Genomic DNA, 21,686 nt, shown 5'->3' with positions numbered 1-21,686 from the left:
CCCACGAAAGTAGGAGTTTTTTTGTTCATGTTCTCTTGGGGATCAGTGTTGGCCCAGTCCCATATAATTATCTTTGTTGATGATCTTGATGAGATGATTGAGTCTATTGTTAGCAAATACGTGAATAATACCAAGTTGCATGGGACTGTTGATCTGCTGGAGGGTAGGAAAGCTCTACAGAAGGACCTGGAGAGGCTGGGTTGATGGGCCAACACCAATGGCATGAGGTTCAACAAGGCCAAGTGCTGGGTCCTGCACTTTGGCTACAATAACCCAATTCAGAGCTACAGGCTGGGAATGGAGTGGCTGGACAGTGCCCAGCAAAAAAAAGTGCCAGGGGATGCTTGTCAATAGCTGGCTGAACATGAGCAAGCTGTGGCCAGGTGGCCCAAAATGCCAACGGCATCCTGGCCTGGGTGAGAGATGTGTGGACAGTAGGACCAGAGCAGTGACTGTCCTCCTGTACTGGGGGAGGCCACACCTCAAGTGCTATGTTCCGTTTTGGACCCCTCAATTTAGGAAGGACACTGAGGTGCTTGAGTGTGTCCAGAGAAGGGCAGCGGAGCTAAAGAAGGGTCTGGAGCACAAGTCCTGTGAAGAGAGGCTGAGTCTGGAGAAATTGAGTCTCACCAGAGGCCTTATCACTCTCTATAACTCCCTGAAAGGAGATTGTGGCCAGGTGGGAATCAGCCTAGTCTCCCAGACAACCAGTGACAGGATGAGAGGACATAGTTTCAAGCTGCACCAGGAGAAGGTCTTCACAGAAAGAATGACTAGATATTGGAATGGGCTGTCCAGTGACATAATGAAGTCATTTGGAGATGTTAAAGGAAAGGCTGGGTGTGGCACTTTGTGCCATAGTCTAGTTTACGTGGTGTTTGGTCATAGGTTGGGCTCAATGGTCACAGAGTTATTTTTCAACCTAATTAATTCTGTGATTCTCTCTGTGTCTTGACTGTCTTTGGCTTGCTATTTTCCCTCTGTTAATCTCTTCAATTTCTAGAAGTTCTCTCTTTTAGCAGGATCCTGTGTTTGACCAAGGGAGGAATTATCTCCTTTGTCAGAAGGATCCCTGTCACACATTCATTTTCCTCCTTAAAATACCATGTGGCAAACAAAATACAGAAGATATGTGCCGTTACAATACTTTAAATTTGTACAAATACCCATTTACTTGGATTCAAGATTTTCTCATAGCAAAAAAAGTGTTAAGCGAAATGTTCTCCTATGTCTTCTTTGTATTGTTGTCATGAAATATCTATGAGAAATAATGGAAAATATTTTCCAGTGACATTCCCTCCTAAAAACCACAAAATACTTCTATGTCCTCTACAGTCCAGCTCAAAGCAGATTTTTTTTGCAGGAAAATCACTGGATCTGTGATTATGGAGCCACATCTGTGGGATAGGGAAACAAAGCTAAAGAAATTTTTGCTGTAGTTAAGGGTTACTGCTCTTCTTGTTCACACTGCAGTTTCTCTGAATCTTATACTTAGGGACAGCTCAGAGAACAGATGAGCCTGTCATGGTTTTAAGCTCAACTGGACATGAAACACCATGCTTCAACTCCTCCTCTCTTACTCCTCCGCCCCAGTTGAATGGGGAAGAAAATCAAAGAGAAACTTGCCTATTGAGATAAAAAGTGCTTACTGTTTGAAAATAAAATAAAATAATAATTGAAAATAATCACAATCTTAATAATTAGAATCATAACAATGATATTTTTTTCTTTAAAGTGATGCACAGTGCAATTTGTCTCTCCAGTTTGGCTGGCTGATGGCTGATGCCAAACACCCCTTCCTGAACCCAGACTGACTGCACTTACCATTTTATATACTGGCCATGAAGTTGTGTGGTGTGGAAATACCCCTTTGGTCAGTTCAGGTCACCTGTCCTAGCAATGTTTCCTTCCAATTTATTTTGCCTACCTTTTCACTGACAGACCATGAGACAAGGAAGAAAAGGTCCTTGACTTAGAGTATATATGACTAACAAAAACCCAAAACATTAATGCCTTATCAATACCATTCTCATTCCAATCCAAAACACAGCACTTGTACCATGTACTGAGAAGAAATTAACTGAAACCAGGGCAGAACCATTGTTAATATTATTGGGATAAGAAATTTCCATAGAAAATGTGCTTTGGTACTAGGTCCTTTGCAACGAGTCATGGGCACTTTGTGCCACGCTTTCGCTCTGACCAAATGTCTGTAAGTCTGGCGCACTGACCCTTAACCCAGTCAGAAAAATATACTGGGTGCTGCTTTGGGTATCACCCAGTTGTATGACTGTCTCAGTGTTGGCACACATCCCAGGAACAGATCCCTGGCTTACTAGCTGTTCCCTAAAATGGAAATCTGCTTTCTTTACACCAAGAACCAGTAACAAGAATATTTTAGCTTGAGTGAGCTAATTTCTGTCCAAACATTTGGATTAAGTCTCATATCTCGTTTTCCATATTACTTCAAAAGTGCTGAATTCAGCCGTGAGCAATGTTTGAATCACCAGACTTACAGGCAGGAATATGTAAGAAAATAGCTAAGAATTGCCACAAAAACATTCAGGGATTTTAACTGAACTTGAAGACACACTAAGAGGAAGAAGTTTGTATGACAAATCTGTGAGGAATTACCATCCTCTAATGCCTGGTTTTATATTCTGCATAGACTTGGAAGTGTCTCCCTGTATGGCCTTCTCTCTCCAGCTTCTTTTTCCTATTATCCCAGTTTTTCCACCTCCTCTCCTCAGTTCACTTGCACATCATCCAGGATTTCAAAGCTATTCCAAACTGCTGTTGCTAGACATCACCATAGAATGATGCTTGACTCTCTGTATGCAAAGCCAAGTGCTTTATGAACCACTCAGCTGAAGCTGGGGGGCAAAAAGCATGCAGTTTTCACTGCTGATTTCTCACCATTTGTGCTCTGTCCTTTTCTGCATAGTAAATTAAATCATCCTGAGCTACGGCTACTGCTACTGCAGGATAAATGTTTCTGATGAACCAGAGCTACTTCAGTTATGTTGACACAGCGCCACACTACAGGCATTCTTATACATATATATACATACACACATACATATATACACACATATTTACATAGGGAAAAATCTACAGAGTCAGTTAATAAAGTACAAAGTTTGACCTTTTGGTATCCTGTACTTGTGCTTTGTTTTCTAAACTTTTCCCATGTTTCCAAAGAAACACAGGTAGTCTGATGTGCTACCAACTTCTAAGGATTATTTTAAAATACCTCACTTGTAAATGGGATGGCTTTAACTACCTTTCAGTTATACCTCATTAGCAAGATAAGTTTCCAGTGAGGAGAAATTGTTGGGGACAGTGACAGGGGGTTGAATGTCTTTCATATATTAGCAAGTATTTCTTGTAGCATATCAGAATCAGGCATAATCACTGTACTGTTCTTTTAAAAAACTACAATAAAGAAAGATAAATTCTGGCTGCCTTGACTGATGGAATTTTGAAACATGAGTAGAGAAGAATATTTGTTATGGTAAATTTTCCATTTCATTACCAAGTCATTATGGTATGGTTAATTTCTGCCAAATTATGGTATCATGCTGTCATGGTAAAGAGTTAAAAATATAGGTTGTAATGGGTGAAAGTTGCACCCATAATGCCTGTGAGGCCTGATCCTTCAAACAGGTTCAGATGAAGGGATATTTTGTGCCCGACTAAAACTCCAGGAACTTTTCTGTAGCCCCTGTAGTATTATGACAGGAGTATCAAAGAACATCTGCAGGATGAAGGCTTGCATTCCTGTCATTGATAGCTTTTAAAAGCTTCATATTTTCTTTGTAGTTGTACAAGTAACTAGTAATTTCATCCCTCCTACTTTGTCATCTTTAATCATTAAAATACAGCCTACTGCTACTAAACCAAATCATTCTTAGTTTATCTGTTTTCCACCAAATTAGAAAAACCTTCATCCGATATGCCAGAATAAATTGAGAAATGCTAAGAAAAACAAAAGCGGGATTAGTTCCAACCACTAGTTCTGACTACCCCATTAATACTGACAAATGAAGTCCATATATATACCTTCTTGTATCTGATCTTTCTAAAAAAGAGGTGAAAAAAAAAATAGGAGGATTTTTGTTTGGTTAGGAGGGTTTTTTTTTTTTTTTGGTTTTTGGTTTTTTGGGGTTTTTTTTATCTTTTTAATTTCACCACAGGGCTGTTCTACAACCACTCAATTTTGTGCTCAGATTTTAGTTCCATAAAGAACGTTTTAGTGTATTTAGTTCAATGACTTGTACTTGGGAAGGCAAACTCTTGTCTGCCCAATGTAAAAGCCACAGTAAATAAAGGCATATCTCACTGACCTCTACTAAGATGCATATGATTAAAAGGAATGCAGCTTTAGCGGACTGATTTGTGTTACTAGTATTACATTTAATTGTTAGTATGAATAAAACATATTTTGAAGATGTTATTCTTGCCAAAGGGCAGGACTTTGAACATGAGCTTCATTTATGCTTGACAGTTTGCACATGAAGTATCTTCTTTTTCAGCTAGATTTGTAGTAAATTCTTGATTTAGAGAATGCATAGGAAAAGTAAGATTAGAGTGTCTGCCTTAAAAGATAGTACTAGGGAAACATTTTCTGGCATTGGAGAAACTAGAACAAGTCTTAAATAGTAAAAAACCAAAAACATAGCCACAACAATATATCGTAGTTTCAAAGCCATTGATAACTCATACACATGAAGAGCAAGTCTTAGATTTAAACAGGAGCAAGATAATTAACTGAAATCAGACACATAACTCCTTATGTAATTTAAAAATTGCATTGTTATCAAGAACCTTGCTCTAAGAGATTTCAAGCAAGTTTCTATGAGCTTAGTTTCTTAGTCAAATGATGAAGGCTGCAAATCTGTGACTTCTGGAAGGAGCTGTGTGGGAACTCTACAGCTTCCAGTGCTTTAGAAGTCTCAACTGTATTAATGCAGTGCTTATGCTGGGTCCTTGCTGCTTCTTCTTTGGTAACTGTGTTTCTTTAGTATTAACTTTCACAGTAGGAAGAAAAAAAAGAAAAAGACAAAAACAAAGAAAAAAAAAAGTTAAAAACCTAGGTATTAAATGGTTCAGAGAAATTTCCAGAGGATCATATAATGAGAAGACTGAAACACAATAAGCTGTGTTCTAAAACAACAGCAGATGATCTTTTGGGTTCTCATTATAGAAAAGCATTGTTTAGACATTTTCATTTTCCCCCTTTTTCCAACTGTTTAGCTCTACAATAACAGCAGCAGGAGAGAGCAACAAGGAAATTGTTTTTTTGCTTTATTATTCAATAAGTCTGGTTTATTGACAAGTCCGTTGTTGCAAACACTGACTCAGACTGAATCTTCCAAAGATTCTGTTCCTTGCTGTTCCAAACCAACATCTTGGCATTTCTTCATCCTTTGTTCATGGAGGACTGGATTTTCCCCAGTGTTTTCTATTGTTGGTATTTACTCTGTGGGTACCTCCATTAATGAGTATGGTCCTACTCATAATAAATATTGATATGTCAGTAAAGATGATAGGATCAAATTTCTAGCAGTAATTCCTATAGATGTAGATTTGACTTTCAAAAAACTGCTGGGACAGTCTATCCAAATGTAAACAAGAATGGGCAAGCCTTGAATTAATTTCTGGACAATTCTAATTCTGCTGTTTCTGAGTTTACATTTCTTAACAAAAACAGTCTAACTGTATTTTCATTACCTTTTTTCCCTCCTTCTCCTCTTTCCCTCATTCTTTTTCCTCTTTCTTTTGCTGCATAGACTAAAGAAATGAAAAGGAAACTAAATAATGCCAAAGGGTTGATGCCACAATTTCACTCTATAAAATCTGGGAGAACCATTTTTAAACATTTTGCATTTCACTTGAAACTTACGTGCAAAATATAAGGAAAAAATTATTTTCTGACTGTGGAATTATATATGAAATATAACATATGGACCTATCTCTGAGTTAATCTACATGAAACATAAACTAATTTAAATTAATCAAATACAAATGCAGCTTTAATTTTTCTTCATATCAAACAACCTCCACAATTTTATGGGCAGTAAGAGATTTCTTGGGTTGTTCATTTTCTCATCCTGTTGAGGTGGCTGGGGCTGAGTGCAAGACTGAATCAAAACAATCAGTCTAACTGTATTCAGCTTGGGGCAGTAGTATTTGATTTCAGGCATTTCAAAATGTATTTGTACAAGGGTGTGACTTGTTTCACAGCTGCACGGGATTCTTTGGGGCAGCTATTATGAGTCCACTGAGATTTGCTTAACTTGACCCATGAGCAGATGGTGTTCAGTGTTCCAGAGAAAATCCCCATTTCCTTTTGAGGAAAAGTGATTAAACAAAAGCAAGAATAACATCATGCTGGAATTTTTTAGATGCAGCTGCAGGGAAAGCACTCACCTTTTCATTTTCTATTTCAAAATAATTCCTGAGGTGTATACAATCTTTATCAATGAATTGTTTAGCTGAAATTATGGGGTGATTTTTTCTCCCTCTGATTTGAGTTCTTGCACACTCTCTCTCTTAGGTAAATAGAGTAAATTGAACCAGAAATTTTCAACATTTTCACACCAAAATTTGTACAGTTCTTAGCATGGAGGAAGATGGATAGCATGGGATGGATAACTTGCACATAATAGATTTCTTCACACAGATTTGTTGTGAAGCTACACAGAAGTGAACTTGTAGCTCCAGCTGGACAGGTGTTCTGGGGCAGAGGCTGTGTTTGCACCGGAGGTGTTTCACATCTCTGCACACACAGCTGCAAGAAGCAGCTTAGCTCCAAGTCTGTTCCTGCAGCACAACAATGTGGCTAACAAAGCACAGCTTTGGAAAACCCCCTTAACAAAGAGGTGGTGGGTCCAGGAACACTCAAACTGTGACAAGTGGGGTGCAGCCTCTGCACTCTGCAGCCTCACAAATGTAGATTTTTGAGGCTGGTTATGAGCAAGCAAACTGGTACTTCCTCCAGAGCAGAAACACCGCAAGTTTCCGCCCTGTGCTGTGTCCTGAACACACTGTACTGAGAGATATATCTGTTTGCAAAGCAGGGGAAAAAAAGGCACTATGAAAACCCTAAATATATATAACTCTACACATTGAAAAAACCTCTGGTAACATCCAGAGATGGAGGTGCTGTGGCTGCATTGTTTGATGGTAAAAATTGAGACAGGGTTTTAAAAAAATGCTTGCTAATATCAGGAAGGGGTGGCTGTAGTTCACTTATAATCAAGAACATTTATTTGTATGAGTGTTCTTTGCTTATCAGTAACAGCACCAACATAAGCTTATGGTAGAAGTTCAGTGAACACTGTATTGTTTAGGTTAAAAAAAAACAAAACTCCAAGAAATCTTTTTAAATGCTTGGTACATTTTGTTCAATTTCTAATTTCTTTTACCTGTCTTTTTCATGGCTTTTCTAAATGTCTTGTCTGGCTGGTAGAAAACCTACTTATTTTTAGCAAATTTACTATGTAAATTGAAAAAAAAAAGTTTTTTTTTCAGGACTAGAAGCAACAGGAATGGACATTTAAATAATTTCAGATGCATATAATGCAGATACAAGTATAATATTTGCAACTTTTCTCTTTTAAATTGCAGAGTTGCTTTACACACATTGAATGATCCCAGATCATTCCTGGTAATGACTGGAACCCACTAATTTTGGGAAATCTTTTCTTCTTCATAAAATGTAGCTCCACCACAGTACCAAGTTTTTTTTAAAATAAACTTCTGCAATCATCATGCACCTCCTAAGTCCAGTACAGTCAGATTTTAGAATCCAATTCCTTGTGTTTTAGACCCAATTCTCACAGCTGCCTACAATTTTGTGGAAAGAGATCAGGAAACTGTTTCTCAGAAGAGCTTGTACATATATAAACAGCACTTAAAAATCTTAAATTGTCTCATTAGAAATTTCCAATGTGTAACAAATACATTTCTAAGATTTTTTCCTAATAAATCTGGGATTTGAACTGGTTTTTAATACTGTACTGCAACTCCAATTAGGAAAGTTAGACTGCAGTTTAAAATTTGATACAATCCATATAGTTTGACAAACATGGGATAAGCATGCTGTTTGTCTGCAAATAATTAAAACCAAGGAAGTGTCAGGGATTTTCCAAGAAATGTAAGAGAGACTGTGGCAACCATATCCTACTGAGGCAATGTCAGTTTGTTGTGCCTCTTTGGAAGCTCCCACATCATGTTTGATTCAGTCATAAACCAATGCTGCTTTCACCACCCTATCAGACCATTTTTTGGCGTTACCTCATGCAAATATAAATCAGATAGCTTACTCCTGTTATTATTAGCTACTGTCTTGTTGCTGAGTATGCAAAAACAAAATCTGTTTCCTGAGAAGAACCTCTTGCTGAAATAAACCCTTGAATATTGGAATGTAATCAAAATATAAGCCCAGAACACATTTCAGTCAGCCTCCATTGCTTGAACAACTTCTCTAGCTTGCCAAGTGTAGTTTAGAGTATTGTGATGCAGCTGTAATTTTTGCTGACCAATGCAAATCATTCTTCCCTGCTTAGTCATGTAGAAAAGTCATCCCAGTCAGAGGTTCTAGCTAAGTGAACTCATACTGAAGCACTGAGTCATGAAAGAAGGCATATGGTGTCTTCTTGAGTCGCAATACCACTGTGCTTAACTTACAGTGTTCAATTTACTCAAGATGTCATTTCTTCTTTTAAAACTTGCCAAGGTTATTCATAATGTAATAACATATGTTGTTATGAATAATGAGACATGGGAAATGCAGAATGCATCTGACCATTAATGATCAACTTCAGTTACATGGCCTTTTATTCATATTTTGATCAAGGTATCCATAGCCTTCCTTTTTATGCATGTTATTATGTAAATGCAGTACATTATATTATTACGACCTTTTCTATAGTAGCTGGAGTTTTCTGGCTGGGGGTGAGCAAGGTTTTAGGAGGGGACATTGCCAGGACAGCTGACACAAGCTGACCCAAGGGATATTCCATGATATATCCTCTCTGCTCAGTATTAAACCTAAGAGGAGGAGGAAGGGGACACGTTTATTGTTATGTTAGTCTTATGGAGCAAATGCTGCACATACTCAAGTCCTGCTTCTTGGGAAGTGACTGGACATCACCTGCTGATAAGAAGTAGACCACAAGTCTTTTCCTTTTTTTTCCACATGCAACTTTGTCCTTTGCTTTATTAAACTGTATTTGTCTGACCCATGAGGATTTTTTCATCTTATTTGCTGTCCCACCCTTGCTCCTTGTCTTGCTTAGGAGAGGAGTGATAGAACAGCTTGGAGAGCACCTGACATCCTGCCAAAGGGAGTCCACCAGAAAGCTCTAAGGCCTGGAATAAGGTCTGAGTAGTGTTGACAGGCTGTAGAGGACAGGAGTCAAATCTTACCTAGAATCATCCGTAATGACCTCTTAGAGCCTCTGCCTTGGCATTGTTTTAGAAGTATGGAATTGGAGTGATACAAAATAGATTTAGAAATTTTGGGTAGGGAGAGGATCCAAGCTTGATCACAGATCGTTAGATCTATTCTATTGTGTGTCTCTCACCAAGTCAGATTCTTGTTTTTCCTTTTCATTTCCGTGAGCAGACACATTGTGCCAACATTGGACCAGCATTTGGTTGCAAAGTGTTGTTTTAATCTATACTTTTATGCAAATGCATCCATAGAAACAGAGAGACTAAATACTTTCCTGGTAGCTGTAATCCCTTTATTGTACTTTTTGACCGTACACTAACATTCTCAAAAGCCTTGTAAAAATTATTTTATGTCACTAAGTTTTGTTTCTTGGATGAAATTGGAAATTTTAACCTCTTTAGTCTGTGCTTAATGTATGTTAAGTATAAATAACTGAATGATTACTCAATACTACCTTTTGCTTGATGTTATTACTCAGAGCACATCTGAAAAAAGAGGTTGCTTTCTGAAGGCTTGGGTGGGAGGGGGAAGGTAATGCTTTGGATGCCTTTGTGGGTATTGTATTGGAATACAATTTGCCCTTTTCAAAAGAAACTACAAAAAGAAAATCTTTGCTGATGGATTGTTTTAGAATTCTTGTGTCTTATGCCAGTCTTTGGAGAGAGATTGTCTAACCAGCATCAGGATGCAAGCCATATTAGCAGTGAAAATAAAGTTTTTGGTAAATGCTATTTTGTGTACTTGTTAAAATATATACTGCATTGTTAGACTGGAGCTGTTTATGGGGTTTTCATCCTTGGACATTGGAAGGATTACTCTTATATTATGTAGTTTGGATTGTGCAATGTTTTAATTGATAATGGCTGTAAATAGCAAAAAGGATGTTAAAAAAACTAGAACTAGAACTAGACAATTTCTCTGTATATGTGCAGGTGCATATCTTGTCCATCCTATGCCTGTGCATAGCTTGCAGTTATTAGTAATGAAGAAAAGGAAAGGGAAGGGAAAAGGGAGAAAGGAAGGGGAAAAAAGAAAGGAGAAAAGAAAAGGAGTAAAAGTGAGAAAACATCTACAGTGGAAAAGAAGAAAGCTCAGCTGATCTTCATTCTAGGCTTAACTCTCTATTGCCTAAGAAATGTTTAACAAGTCTAGCAGAAAATAAAGCTTAGAACTGAACCTCAGAGGTTTCATTGGAAAAAATGCTTCAAGAAACAAGAGCTGTTTAGCATCTTTCATTGTAAAGCATGTGCTTTAAGTATTTTTTTTTCTCCAAGCATTAGTTCTTGTGCCTGAAAGTACATTTCAAATTTTTGTTTGGTTGCCCTTCTAAGGTGCCCAATCCTGATCATTTTCAGTCTGCTAAATACAGCTAATCCCTCCTGCGACTACTCTGATAGCCATCTGCCAATACTGATATAGTTTAAGCCCTTCAGCTTGTGTTTTCCAGTAAGCAAAATATATTACAACATGGAGTATTCTAATATTGCTTTTTGTCTACTTGTAGATTGCCAGTTCCTTGCCTACTTGTAGTTTTCCAGTAATAGTCTCTTCCCATTAGCAAAAACCCCACAAACCAAACAAAACATATCAGAAATACTTTTTTTCCAATGTGTTCAGAGCAGAAGAAATGTGTAAGACCCCTGGTGGCTTTCATAGCTCTAGTGTGAATTTTTTTCATTCAATTTTTGTTCTTGAAATTTGCCAAAACCAGACTGCTCTGGTTTTGACTGGTGCAGATGTAATTTTCTTCTTAGTAGCTAGTACACAGCACTGTGTTTTGTATTCAGGATGAAAATAATGTTGTTAACACCCTGATGATTTGGCTGTTACTGCATAGTCCTCACCCTAAGTCCTGGACTTTGCAGTATTTTGTTCAATGCCATTGAGGAGCTGCACAAAAAGCTGTGAGAAAGCATGGCCAGGACAGGTAGCACAAACTGGCCAAAGGGATATTCCACACTATAGAACTTCATATCCAGTACATAAACAGGGAGAGTCATCTGGTAGGGAACAGATAGTTCTTCAGGAATGGGCTGGGCATGAGTCATTGGTGACGTGCACTTGTATGGTGTATCCCTTTTTTCTTCCAGGCTCAGTTACTATCTCTCATTCTTATTATTATTGTTAATATTTCTATTATTATCTTTATTATTATCATCGTCATTGTCATTATCATCATATTCAGTATTACTATGCTATTTTATTTTCATTATTAAATAGTTCTTAACCCAACCCACAAGCTTTACATTTCATTTCCAATTCTCTCCAATGAGAGGGCAGACGGGGGGAGTGAGCAACTGGTTCTTACCTGCTAACTAGGATTAAACCACAACACACGCTCAGCATGCCACTGTGAGACTGATTAGGCACTGTAAGACTGATTAGAACAGAACGTTTACCTTACGTGTGTTGCAGAGTAGACAATTTTTTGTAGATCCAAGTATGACCTTTACTTCTTTGGAACAGTGTAAAATTACAACTCCTGTCATTGTTAATGTGGTCTGTAGTAATTTCCAGATTCCATTTTGCAGAAATAAAACTAGTGAGTGTACTAGGTATGCAGTGTGTTTTACATTACTTTCTTTGTATTGCCTCCTTCTTTGTAATTTAAATAGTGTAAAAGGTCTCAAGTCCACTTATAAACCAAACCTGTAAATTTGTGAAATAATTAAATCAATTTTGCCTGATTTAGTCTGTTGTCCAAAAAAATCTTGATCATGAGCTGAACGCTTTATCATGTCTCCTATTTTTTTGGTTTCTGGCTTTAGTGAAATTTTAATATATATCTAGTAATCTCAAATTCTGCGCTACATTCCAAGACATATTGAAAAAGACTGTCAACGGTTCTCAGGGTTTCAAAATTCTTAGATGAAATGTTTTAGGGAATAATTACTTTAAAGTGACCTTCAAATATTTTTCAACATCTGCCTTGATGAAACATGTAGTTTTTATTTGTGTAGTAAAGCTCATAAAAAAACTCCAAATAAATGCTAGATCGCCTTCTATCCTCCAAGGTAGCCATAAAGCATATCAAACTTGGCCACACTCTTTAATTCAGTTTCACTCAGTTTGAAAAAGAGTGAAGTCTTTTTCTAGGGTGTTGCGGGAACTGTTGTTAATGTGTATAAAAGACTGTGTGAATTTGACTGATGACTACAAGTCTAAACCCATGTACCTTCAGCAATATTATATTTTTTATAATGTAGAAATCTCTAGAATCTTGCCTACTGTAGAAACAGAAATTTCTCTCATGTGGCTTGAATTTCCTCAATAACTAATGACTACCATCTCAAATTATACCCATGATAAGCTTAGCAAACCCTTTCCTTATGGTTTTCTCCAAATCACTTCATAGATGCATAAGCTTTTCTCTTAAAAAAACCAAACCAAAAACAACTAAAAAAACCAACCAACCAGAAAAACCCCAAACAAACAAAAAATCCCCAAACAAAAGAAAATGCAAAAAAACCCCCCACCAAACCCTACCCCCTCCCACCCCCACAAAACAAAAATGTCCACATGTTTCTTTCCCTGTCAGGGGAGTGGAAAAATAAAAGAGAGAATTAGAATAGTTATTAGGAAGAAATTATTTCCTATAAGGATGTTAAGGGAGTGAAACACATTCTGGAACACATTGCCCAGAGGAGCAGTGGGTGCTCCATCCCTGGAAATGTTCAAGATCAAGTTGGATACAAATTGGAGCAACCAGATATAAAGGAAGGTGTCCCTGCCCATGGCAGCGCAGCTGGAACAAGATGAACTTTAAGATCCCTTCCAATGCAAACCCTTCTAGGATTCTGTGAATCTATTGTTATATTGTTGGTTAATGTATTTATGCAAAAGGATAACTGTTACAACATAAATGAGAGAAGAGTGGAACTCCATAATCTGAGCAGGTTGATTCATCAGGTTGAATAGGCTTTGATACTGCAAGAGCCAATGTTGATCTCATTGTAGGGTTTGTCCACAACTGACTTGGTCTCAAACAGGTGTTAAACCCATTGTTTTCTTGAGTGCCATTTTAAAGTAAATTAATATTATTCTCATTTTGCTGTAAAATGCTTTGCTGTAAAGCTCAGCGTCTCAGAACACCAGATGCTTGATAGATAAGGACACTTGTAATTTTTTGTCAAATTTAGCGTTTTATAGTTTCAAGACACAGTCAAAAGAGATTGTCCTTGGAATTCAAGGCAATGCAAATAATGGAATGAAACTGTTTTTACCACATTGAGCTATTTTAAAATTTTACAAGTTTAAATATTTGTTGCTCGGAAGGGATCAAAGAATGTCAGTCCTTCCATTTTTTAACAATTGTTATTTCCTTAGCAACGTTGCTTGTTCTTTATTTTTATTTTCCTTTTTTAATATTGATTATATAATTGTGCTAGCAGTAGTTCCAGTATACATGTTTTCAATTGGTTCTTGTATTTCCTTTAAAAGTACTAGGGGAAAAAAAAAGAGAAAGAATGGCCTTCCATATCATATGTAGCTGAAATACCTCTCCAGATTTTAGGAAGTGTGATGTTTTAAGAGATCAGAGAAGACTTTACAAAAAGAATTGAAGTGTCAGATAACATGCTTTACCCCCTTGAGAAGAATCTGCTTTAATAGATTTGAGGGGAGAAGAAAGGAAAATCAAGGTAAAACAGTGATTCTGGCTGGCCAATAAATGAGGTAATGTTTATCAATTTATAGATTTAAATATATATGATTTTCTATAGTTACATATTTTCCAAGGGGAAAGATGTCTCTTAATTTCCCCTAAGCTTTCTGTGTTTGTTGTATTTGAAATTAGCAATTTAAATTAAATGAACATCTGCAGTAGTCATCAGTGAGAAAACTATTTCATATACTAAAGCTATTTCTCATCATTCTAGGCAGGACAAAAACAACATATAAATTAAATGTCTTAATAATTTGTATTGAAGGAAAAATAGCTGATTAGTTTCAATATTATGTTTTTTTCCAGATGTAAAATTATTAACAAGTCATTACATACTGGCATGGAATTATACCTTGGAGGAGAAGCATACTGCAGACAATTCTTTCTAAATTTATTTTTAGCCTCTTTCATGGAACAGACCTTTCACAGTACAGACATACACAGAGCTTTTGAAAATATGCTTTATGTTCTCTTCTGTTTTGTTAGAAACATTTGAGATGGAAATAAAGTAAAGTTTAAAGTGACACCATGCATGAAATAGGAGACTGGGAGGATACAAGGTGAAATCTTGAAGATGATGAAATTGAATGAGTTTAGATAGGAATAGTGCAAGAGAAACAACCAATGGGAATATCTTACTGTCAAAATATTACAATCTGATTATAAGAGATGCTTCTGGCGAAATTAAAGTGTAAATGAGACCTTATGCTGAAGTCAGTAGTACAGATTAAATATAACAGTAAATGTGAGGTAGAGAGATAGAAAAAAAACAGGAAGGTGAGAGGGATGAGGATAGGGAGGAAAGAAACAGAGTGAGAGATTAAGCAGAAGTTGAAAAGATATCATATTCACCACATTGATTCCTGCAGCATCCCACTGGTCTTTCTACATCCTGGTCTTCAGTGGTGGGGGTTTCCTTGTTGCTCACCTGGAGATACTGCTTTTATACAGTCCAAGTTCAGGGTATGACAACTTTGGCTGACATGTACATCCTTTCTTACAGTTTTCACTGTGTGTATTTTTTGTCCAGAGAAGTCTTATGTCCCCACAGTCTGTACATCGGAATTTTGTCTGGTATACTAATTCCAGATCTTCACCTTCGTTAGGCCTGGAGTTAATGTCTTCCTGTTTTGCCATCTCTGCTTATCTCCAATTCCATTGTCATGGCTTATCTTATGGGGACAGTGTCCTGAGCTAGGTGACTGCATTCTTTAAGCCCTCACACCACCCCATGCCTCAAATACTGCCTTCCAGGGACTTCTCCTCAGTTTGTGGGTTGCACACATAGAAAAGACAAAGGAGAAAAGACAGAAGCAACAGAAGTAATAATGCCAGTAAGCATAAAATGTGCAACAGCTATTCCAGTAATTAAATATATAAATCCAATTGGAATCGTCAACCCAATTCTCAGTAGACACAACTCCCAATTTCTGAGTCCCAACTATTAGAATATGGATTTTAGTCAGGTATTTGGGCTAATTTCCTGAAGGGAAATTCGGGGTTAGAGTGATTGAAAAAGTTCTGATGTCTGCATAGCCATTTCTGAGGCTCAGGCTTTTTCAATTGGTGATATTGCGAATGGTAATAGTACATTCAGTTTCAGTAAGATGCAAGATGCAAGGAACAAGATACCCCTTGTTCCTTTAATAGTAATATATCTAATGCCAATGACTTTGTAAAGCCATTTTTGACAGTATTTGAAATTGCAGGTTAAGATCTCTAACTCATATCTGGTTCATTACTGAAGGCATGTACCTGCCACGTAACATTTCCTAGAACCTGCTGGTTCTGTGTAAAAACTACCTTAAACCTAAAACTTATCTTTTGTCCCATCATATCTGGGGCACATATACTTCTGATCCATTCTTAGCTTTGTTCAGGAGAAATAAGTTCCTGTCATATCCTTCCTGCTGATGAATGGTGAAAGACACAATTTGGGCAAATGGATGGAACTACTATACTGCACCTTAGACCAGCATGTGGAGTTAGGCTCAGTCACTTTTCATCAGAATATCCAGATTAATCCAAGTGATGCACTACTATATAGCGGCTTGTCTTGCAAGTTCTGTTGTCTATCAAGTACATTTGGGGCTTGAAATTAGCCATAGAAATACACAGCAAGTGTTGATTTTTAAATTCCATACAGTGGTATCCCAAACAAATACACATGTCACGTATTATGAAATGTATTTTGTCAGTCAGCCAAGACTAAAGGGGATGACCAGGTCTCACAGCATGATTGATGATTACCTTTGGACGCTGAAGCAAGCGTGAATGGGTTTGTTGAGGATGTGTCTTCCCGTTCTTTAAAGGCTTCAAAAAAGGGTTTTTTCTCTACCACATCAACATATTGTTGGAGAAATTTTGTAGATATTGACAGAATTACAGAATATTCTGATTTGGAAGCGACCCACATTCCTGTCCCACTGGGTAGTTCTACACTCTATGAGAAATTAAGTTTTAGCACACAGAGTTCTCATACAAAATACAAAATGTTCTCATAAAAAAAGGTTATTATATAAAAAGTCTTTCAGACAAACACATCTTCAAATTGAGCCTATACTTATTTCTCCAGAGGACAGATTAAAGCTTTGTTGTGATTTAATTTTGACACAAAACAAAAGCTGTGGCTACTGTTGATGGAGTCATAAGTGACATTAATTCCCTTTCAAACTTAATTGTTTTTTTCCTCTCTCTTTATTATTATTATTATTATTATTATTATTATTATTATTATTATTATTATATTTTAATTTCAATGGGCAAGTTGCTCTCATTACATTCCTTTGCAATTACTGCTACAGGAAATTGCACCCACGAGTTAGAAGCATGCGTGATCCACAGGGTACTGTAGTTACTGTATTGATTGGAATAGATAAAAGAAAGAGGTGAGGTTAAAATATTCTCTTAGGACACATGCTAGAAAACCTAACAGTAGATCTGGCATATTAATGTGAGAATACAAGTATTTTCAAAAACAGTTACAGGTCTTGACAGGTGGTAAAAAGCTTTTCTAAATTTTATCCATGGCACATTTTTAGTCCATGACTGTCCATCATTCTGATTTAGGAATCACTGAGTTAGGAACTGAGTTAGAAAAACTCAGTTATTTCCCATGTCATATTTTCTTTTATTTTCTTAAGATCATTTAGGTTACTTATTAATACTTCTGATATTTCTGAAAAATTTTGCCAAGTCATGATAAATGAAAGCCTTCTGGGACAGAACTCAGAAGGTTAAAACATATTTGCATGATTCCAATATGCATAAATTCTTGAACCAACTCCCATTGAATTCAACCATTCAATTGGTTGAATTTTCTAATTCTCAACTGGTTGAAATAAAATAATACATCCATAAGATAAAAGTAAAAGCTTTTCCTGAAGCATTAATTTTTAGTAAAAAGACAAACTCAGCAAAAATCAAACTAAAAATACATTCAATGTTTTTTCTTATGTAATCATACTAATATTTGGTCTCCCAACAAGTTCCTGACAATTAAAAACACAAACAAATCACAAAATTTATAAACTGAAAATAAAAGCAATTATGGGGAGTTAAATGTTCTATCAGTTTCTGTTGTCATCTTTCTATAAAAAGGTACTTATCTCAAGTTCATGTTGATGGCTTTTCTTATAGGGACAGTGTTTTGAGACATGCAATTGAATTCTTTAAGTCCTCACACAAAGTTAACAGAGAAATTTATGTCAATCAAAACAAAATCAGTAGTCAAAACAAAGTAGTCAGCACAGAACCAAAGTTAAGCCCTGCAGTCAGATAACAATAGTCAAGAAGGGCAAGACTTGTGGCAGCTTGGGACAGAATCTAATAGCTGTCTTTCCAATGCTAGAAGAGACCTAAGCTGGGATCAAAAATTCTCAAAAGGGTGAGGGAAAAAAACCTAATTTTGATAAAAGGAAGTGCTACTAGGAAGTCACGATATCTCTGTAATACAATGAGAACCTCTGAAAAAGCTAAAAGTGCTGGTTTTCTGCTTTTGTTGTTGTTGTTTATTTGGTTGGTTGGTTGTTTTTTTTTTTTTTTTTGTTTGTTGGTTGGGTTTTTTTGTCTCTCTTGCAGAAGGCAGTATTTCAGTGGATAGATTTTTTTTGGTTGGTTGGTTGTTTAGTTTTTTTTTTTGCTATCACTCAAATTCAAAACAGACAAAACAAAATACTTAGAAAAGAAAAAAGAAACTTGCTGGAAAGCTATATAGCAGGAAATAATGTTTGTCTTCAGACAAATAAGGTTTATAATTATGTTGTTTTTTCAAGTTTCTACATCAGTCTTTCTAGGTCTTTCAAAGTAGAGTTGTATTCTGAAACATCAACTTAGCTGATATTTTGGGGTATTTTTTTAATGTTTCTATCCAGTGCTCCAGTGCTAGGAATAGGCAATACACAGCAGTTCCATGTGAAAAATGTGTCACGGTAATGCAATAATAGCTGTGTCCCCAGTATTAAGTATAATAAATAATTGCAGTTGGTCCCTCTAATATTATCCCATATGATTTCCATAACAAAATATATCCATCAACATATATAATCACATGACTATATATGACTAAGTCTTACAGAATGATGTGGTTGTCATTGACTTGCACACCATTGCTTCAAGAAAAAAAAAATCAAAATAAGCCTTGAAGATTAATATGGCTTTATGTATTTCTTTACATAACTTTCCAGTATATTTTTTCGAGCATGTATCTAAGGTTATTAGTAAAAGTGATGCATCCTTGTAGGTTTTCATTTTTATACAGCTTTTTTTTAACTGAATATAAAGTAGTGTTCACAATAAAGTTTCAAGAAACTCTGGTAGTATTTTTGGAGTGTATATAATCTTTGAAATATAAAAATTCATCAAGTTGAAAAAAATACAGATTTGAGAACATAAATATGATTTTATAGAGGATTATTCTTGTGCTAAGATTCTTGCCTTCAGTTTCATCTTTAAAAGCAGCATAGGTTGTGGTAATATGTTTTCATTTCTTAGTGCTAATTGTGCCAACTTAAGAATGCATTTGGGGAACAAAAATAACTTTCATACCTACGAAATAGTCAAAATTAGAAGGATTAAATGGATGGGGTGTTGTGTCCCATATCAACCATGTGGAGAGCAAGTCAACTTGCCCTCTTCTCAGCACTCATGAAGTCACACCTGGAGTACTGGGTTCAGTTCTGGTCTTCTCAGTACAAAAGGGACATGGACAGAATATACAAGGCCACGAAGATGAGTAAAGGACTGAAGTATCTCTTCTATGAGTAAGAGAACAAACACTTAGAATTGCAATGCAGTGTTCATACTTTCCCTGATGCTTACTTGTTCAGTTATGTTATCGGATGATATCTAAGCTTGGTGTCTGACCGAGCCTCTACATTCTGCAGAAAGCTGTGAAAGGTATCTAGATTGTGCTGGTAATTATTTTTGGGATTCACTGAGTATGCATGACTGTTGTTCTGAAAGATACAACGCAGGATGCAATCTTGACTTTCTGGCAGTATATGGAAGTACACCTAAGTAAATCCAGAAGATTTATCCAACCAGGTATGTCAGTGAAACATGTACCTAGGTGTCTCTGAGACATATATCAGCATCAGTGCTAAGCTTACTTAGACAAGCTTATCTGAGAAACAGAAGGGCTGTAAGTTACACCCTCTTAATAGGGGTAGCAGCGATCACATAATCTCTAGACATTCTGACTCCCACATCATCCCTTGGGCTGCTCTGTTGTGCGTCATCTGTAGAGTGGGTCAGTGGCTGCAAAGTACATACTGGTCTCCAGGGAGAGCACGGAAAACCCAGATCTCTCATACCCCTGAGAGCTCTCTTTAACTATCCTGTCCATTTTCTTCAAGTCATCATCATATATGCATAATTTGACTCTTTAAGGGGTAATTCATGATCTTGACACATCTTGAAAAATAATTATAACGTAAATAAATGAAAAGGGCAAGGAGAGACCAAGCAATTGGGGAAAAAAAGAAGGGGGAGGGAGTGAGAATTTGGTTTTCTTTGAGCAAATGACTTGATAAGGAACAGTTATGTTGTCTTTAGGACTTGTTCATTTATTTTAAAAAACATATTTTTCAAAGTTTAATTTGTGCTTTCAGGAGCTAAGTATAGAAAATTGCATAATGTCCTTTTAGAAACTGGTGACTAAGAATGATTACTGAAAATGAATATAGCAGCATGTACTTTGTTAAAATATAATATTTTTCATTGCAAGTTTAAATTCTTCCAAAATTGGTTAAGCTAAGTATAACATGCATACTGGAAGAGCAAAAGCTATATTTCTTAAGATATAATGATGAGATAAGAACCAACAGAACACAAAGGAACCTATCAAGGTTGTTCTGGGAACAGCGTTAAAGAATTTGTAGTTTGTAAAGCACATCCTTTTTCAAAAATATTTGTTTCTGTATTCTATTTATGGACTTTCAAGGTGTCGCTTATGCTTATCAACAGCATTTTTTTTCTATTTTTTTTCCATCAGGTGTTTCATTCCAAATGCCTATGCTGCTCTCTTCACCGCTGCTCTGATGCCATTAATGTGCCTGGTGGTGGTTTTTGTGGTGTTCATCCATGCCTACCAGGTGACTCCTCAATGGAAGGCATATGACGATATTTTCAGAGGAAGGACAAATGCAGCAGGTATGATTTGTCAGATACACCTATGCAAACAAGGTGTACTTTCAAATGGTACAAACTGTTCTCGCCAGTTCAGAGAACCCCACCTGAAACCATGGTGCAGTAGATACCTATGTACTTAGTTTAAGATTATGCCTGCTAATGTCCCTTTGAAGTCTGTGAAAGTACTTTGATGATCAAAGCTATGCAGATGCTTAACGGTCTGAGGGGGGTAAAAATATGTAAAACCTAGAACAAGAAATTAGTATCACTGGCTTTGTGACTAAGTTTAGTCTAGCTAAAGAAAAGAACAGAAATAAAAACAAAGTACTGCCCTGCTTGGAGCACTGTGTCCTCATGCTAGATTTTGGCTGGGAGTACTGAACATCCTATCCCAGGGAGGGCTGGGGCTGCTCAAGTGCAGTGATTGCCCACTTGCGGAGCATGATCATCTATGGATGCTGGCTGTACCTCCTGCTCAACCCCAGGTGATGGGCACAGATTTGGTCACTTTGTTTTGCAGTGTATTTTGTGGTTGTGAAGCCATGTACCGGGTGGTCGGTTTGGGTATCTGTAAGGATATTCCTAATAACATGTTGAGGGTTAAGGCTTGTCTCAGAGCAGTTAAACTAAAGGAAAAATATGGAATATTGAACTAATACCATAATAAAGTTATCATGCAAAATGGCAGAAAGTACTTATAGAAATTATAACTGCATGACATAAAGACATGAAATAGTAGGATTGAAACAAATCTTTGATTTAGCATAGGACATCAGTTGCTCTTCCCTTTTCTACTAATACATTCCCTTCATTATAGACAGCCACCATGTTATTCTTCTATAGCTATTAGAATAAATTCTGTAAATTCTGTAAAACATCTTGCTGAACATAGGTAATAGCATGGTGGTTTACTATTTTTTTCTGTCCTGG

General features: G+C 36.6%; 1 protein-coding gene across 7 annotated transcripts in view; it reads left to right on the top strand.

The window, feature by feature from the left end:
• ADGRV1 (adhesion G protein-coupled receptor V1) overlaps positions 1 to 21,686 on the top strand; it is a 305,664-nt gene that overhangs the window by 231,204 nt on the left and 52,774 nt on the right. For all 7 annotated transcript variants that reach the window (XM_068175720.1, XM_068175721.1, XM_068175718.1 and 4 more), the window contains one exon: positions 20,620 to 20,777. In XM_068175720.1, the coding sequence (XP_068031821.1) occupies positions 20,620 to 20,777 (158 nt within the window). The remainder of the gene's footprint in view (positions 1 to 20,619; positions 20,778 to 21,686) is intronic.

Source organism: Anomalospiza imberbis, chromosome Z (genome assembly GCF_031753505.1).
Source record: "Anomalospiza imberbis isolate Cuckoo-Finch-1a 21T00152 chromosome Z, ASM3175350v1, whole genome shotgun sequence".
NCBI classification, from domain to species: domain Eukaryota; kingdom Metazoa; phylum Chordata; class Aves; order Passeriformes; family Viduidae; genus Anomalospiza; species Anomalospiza imberbis.
This window is presented reverse-complemented; position numbering and strand designations above follow the sequence as displayed.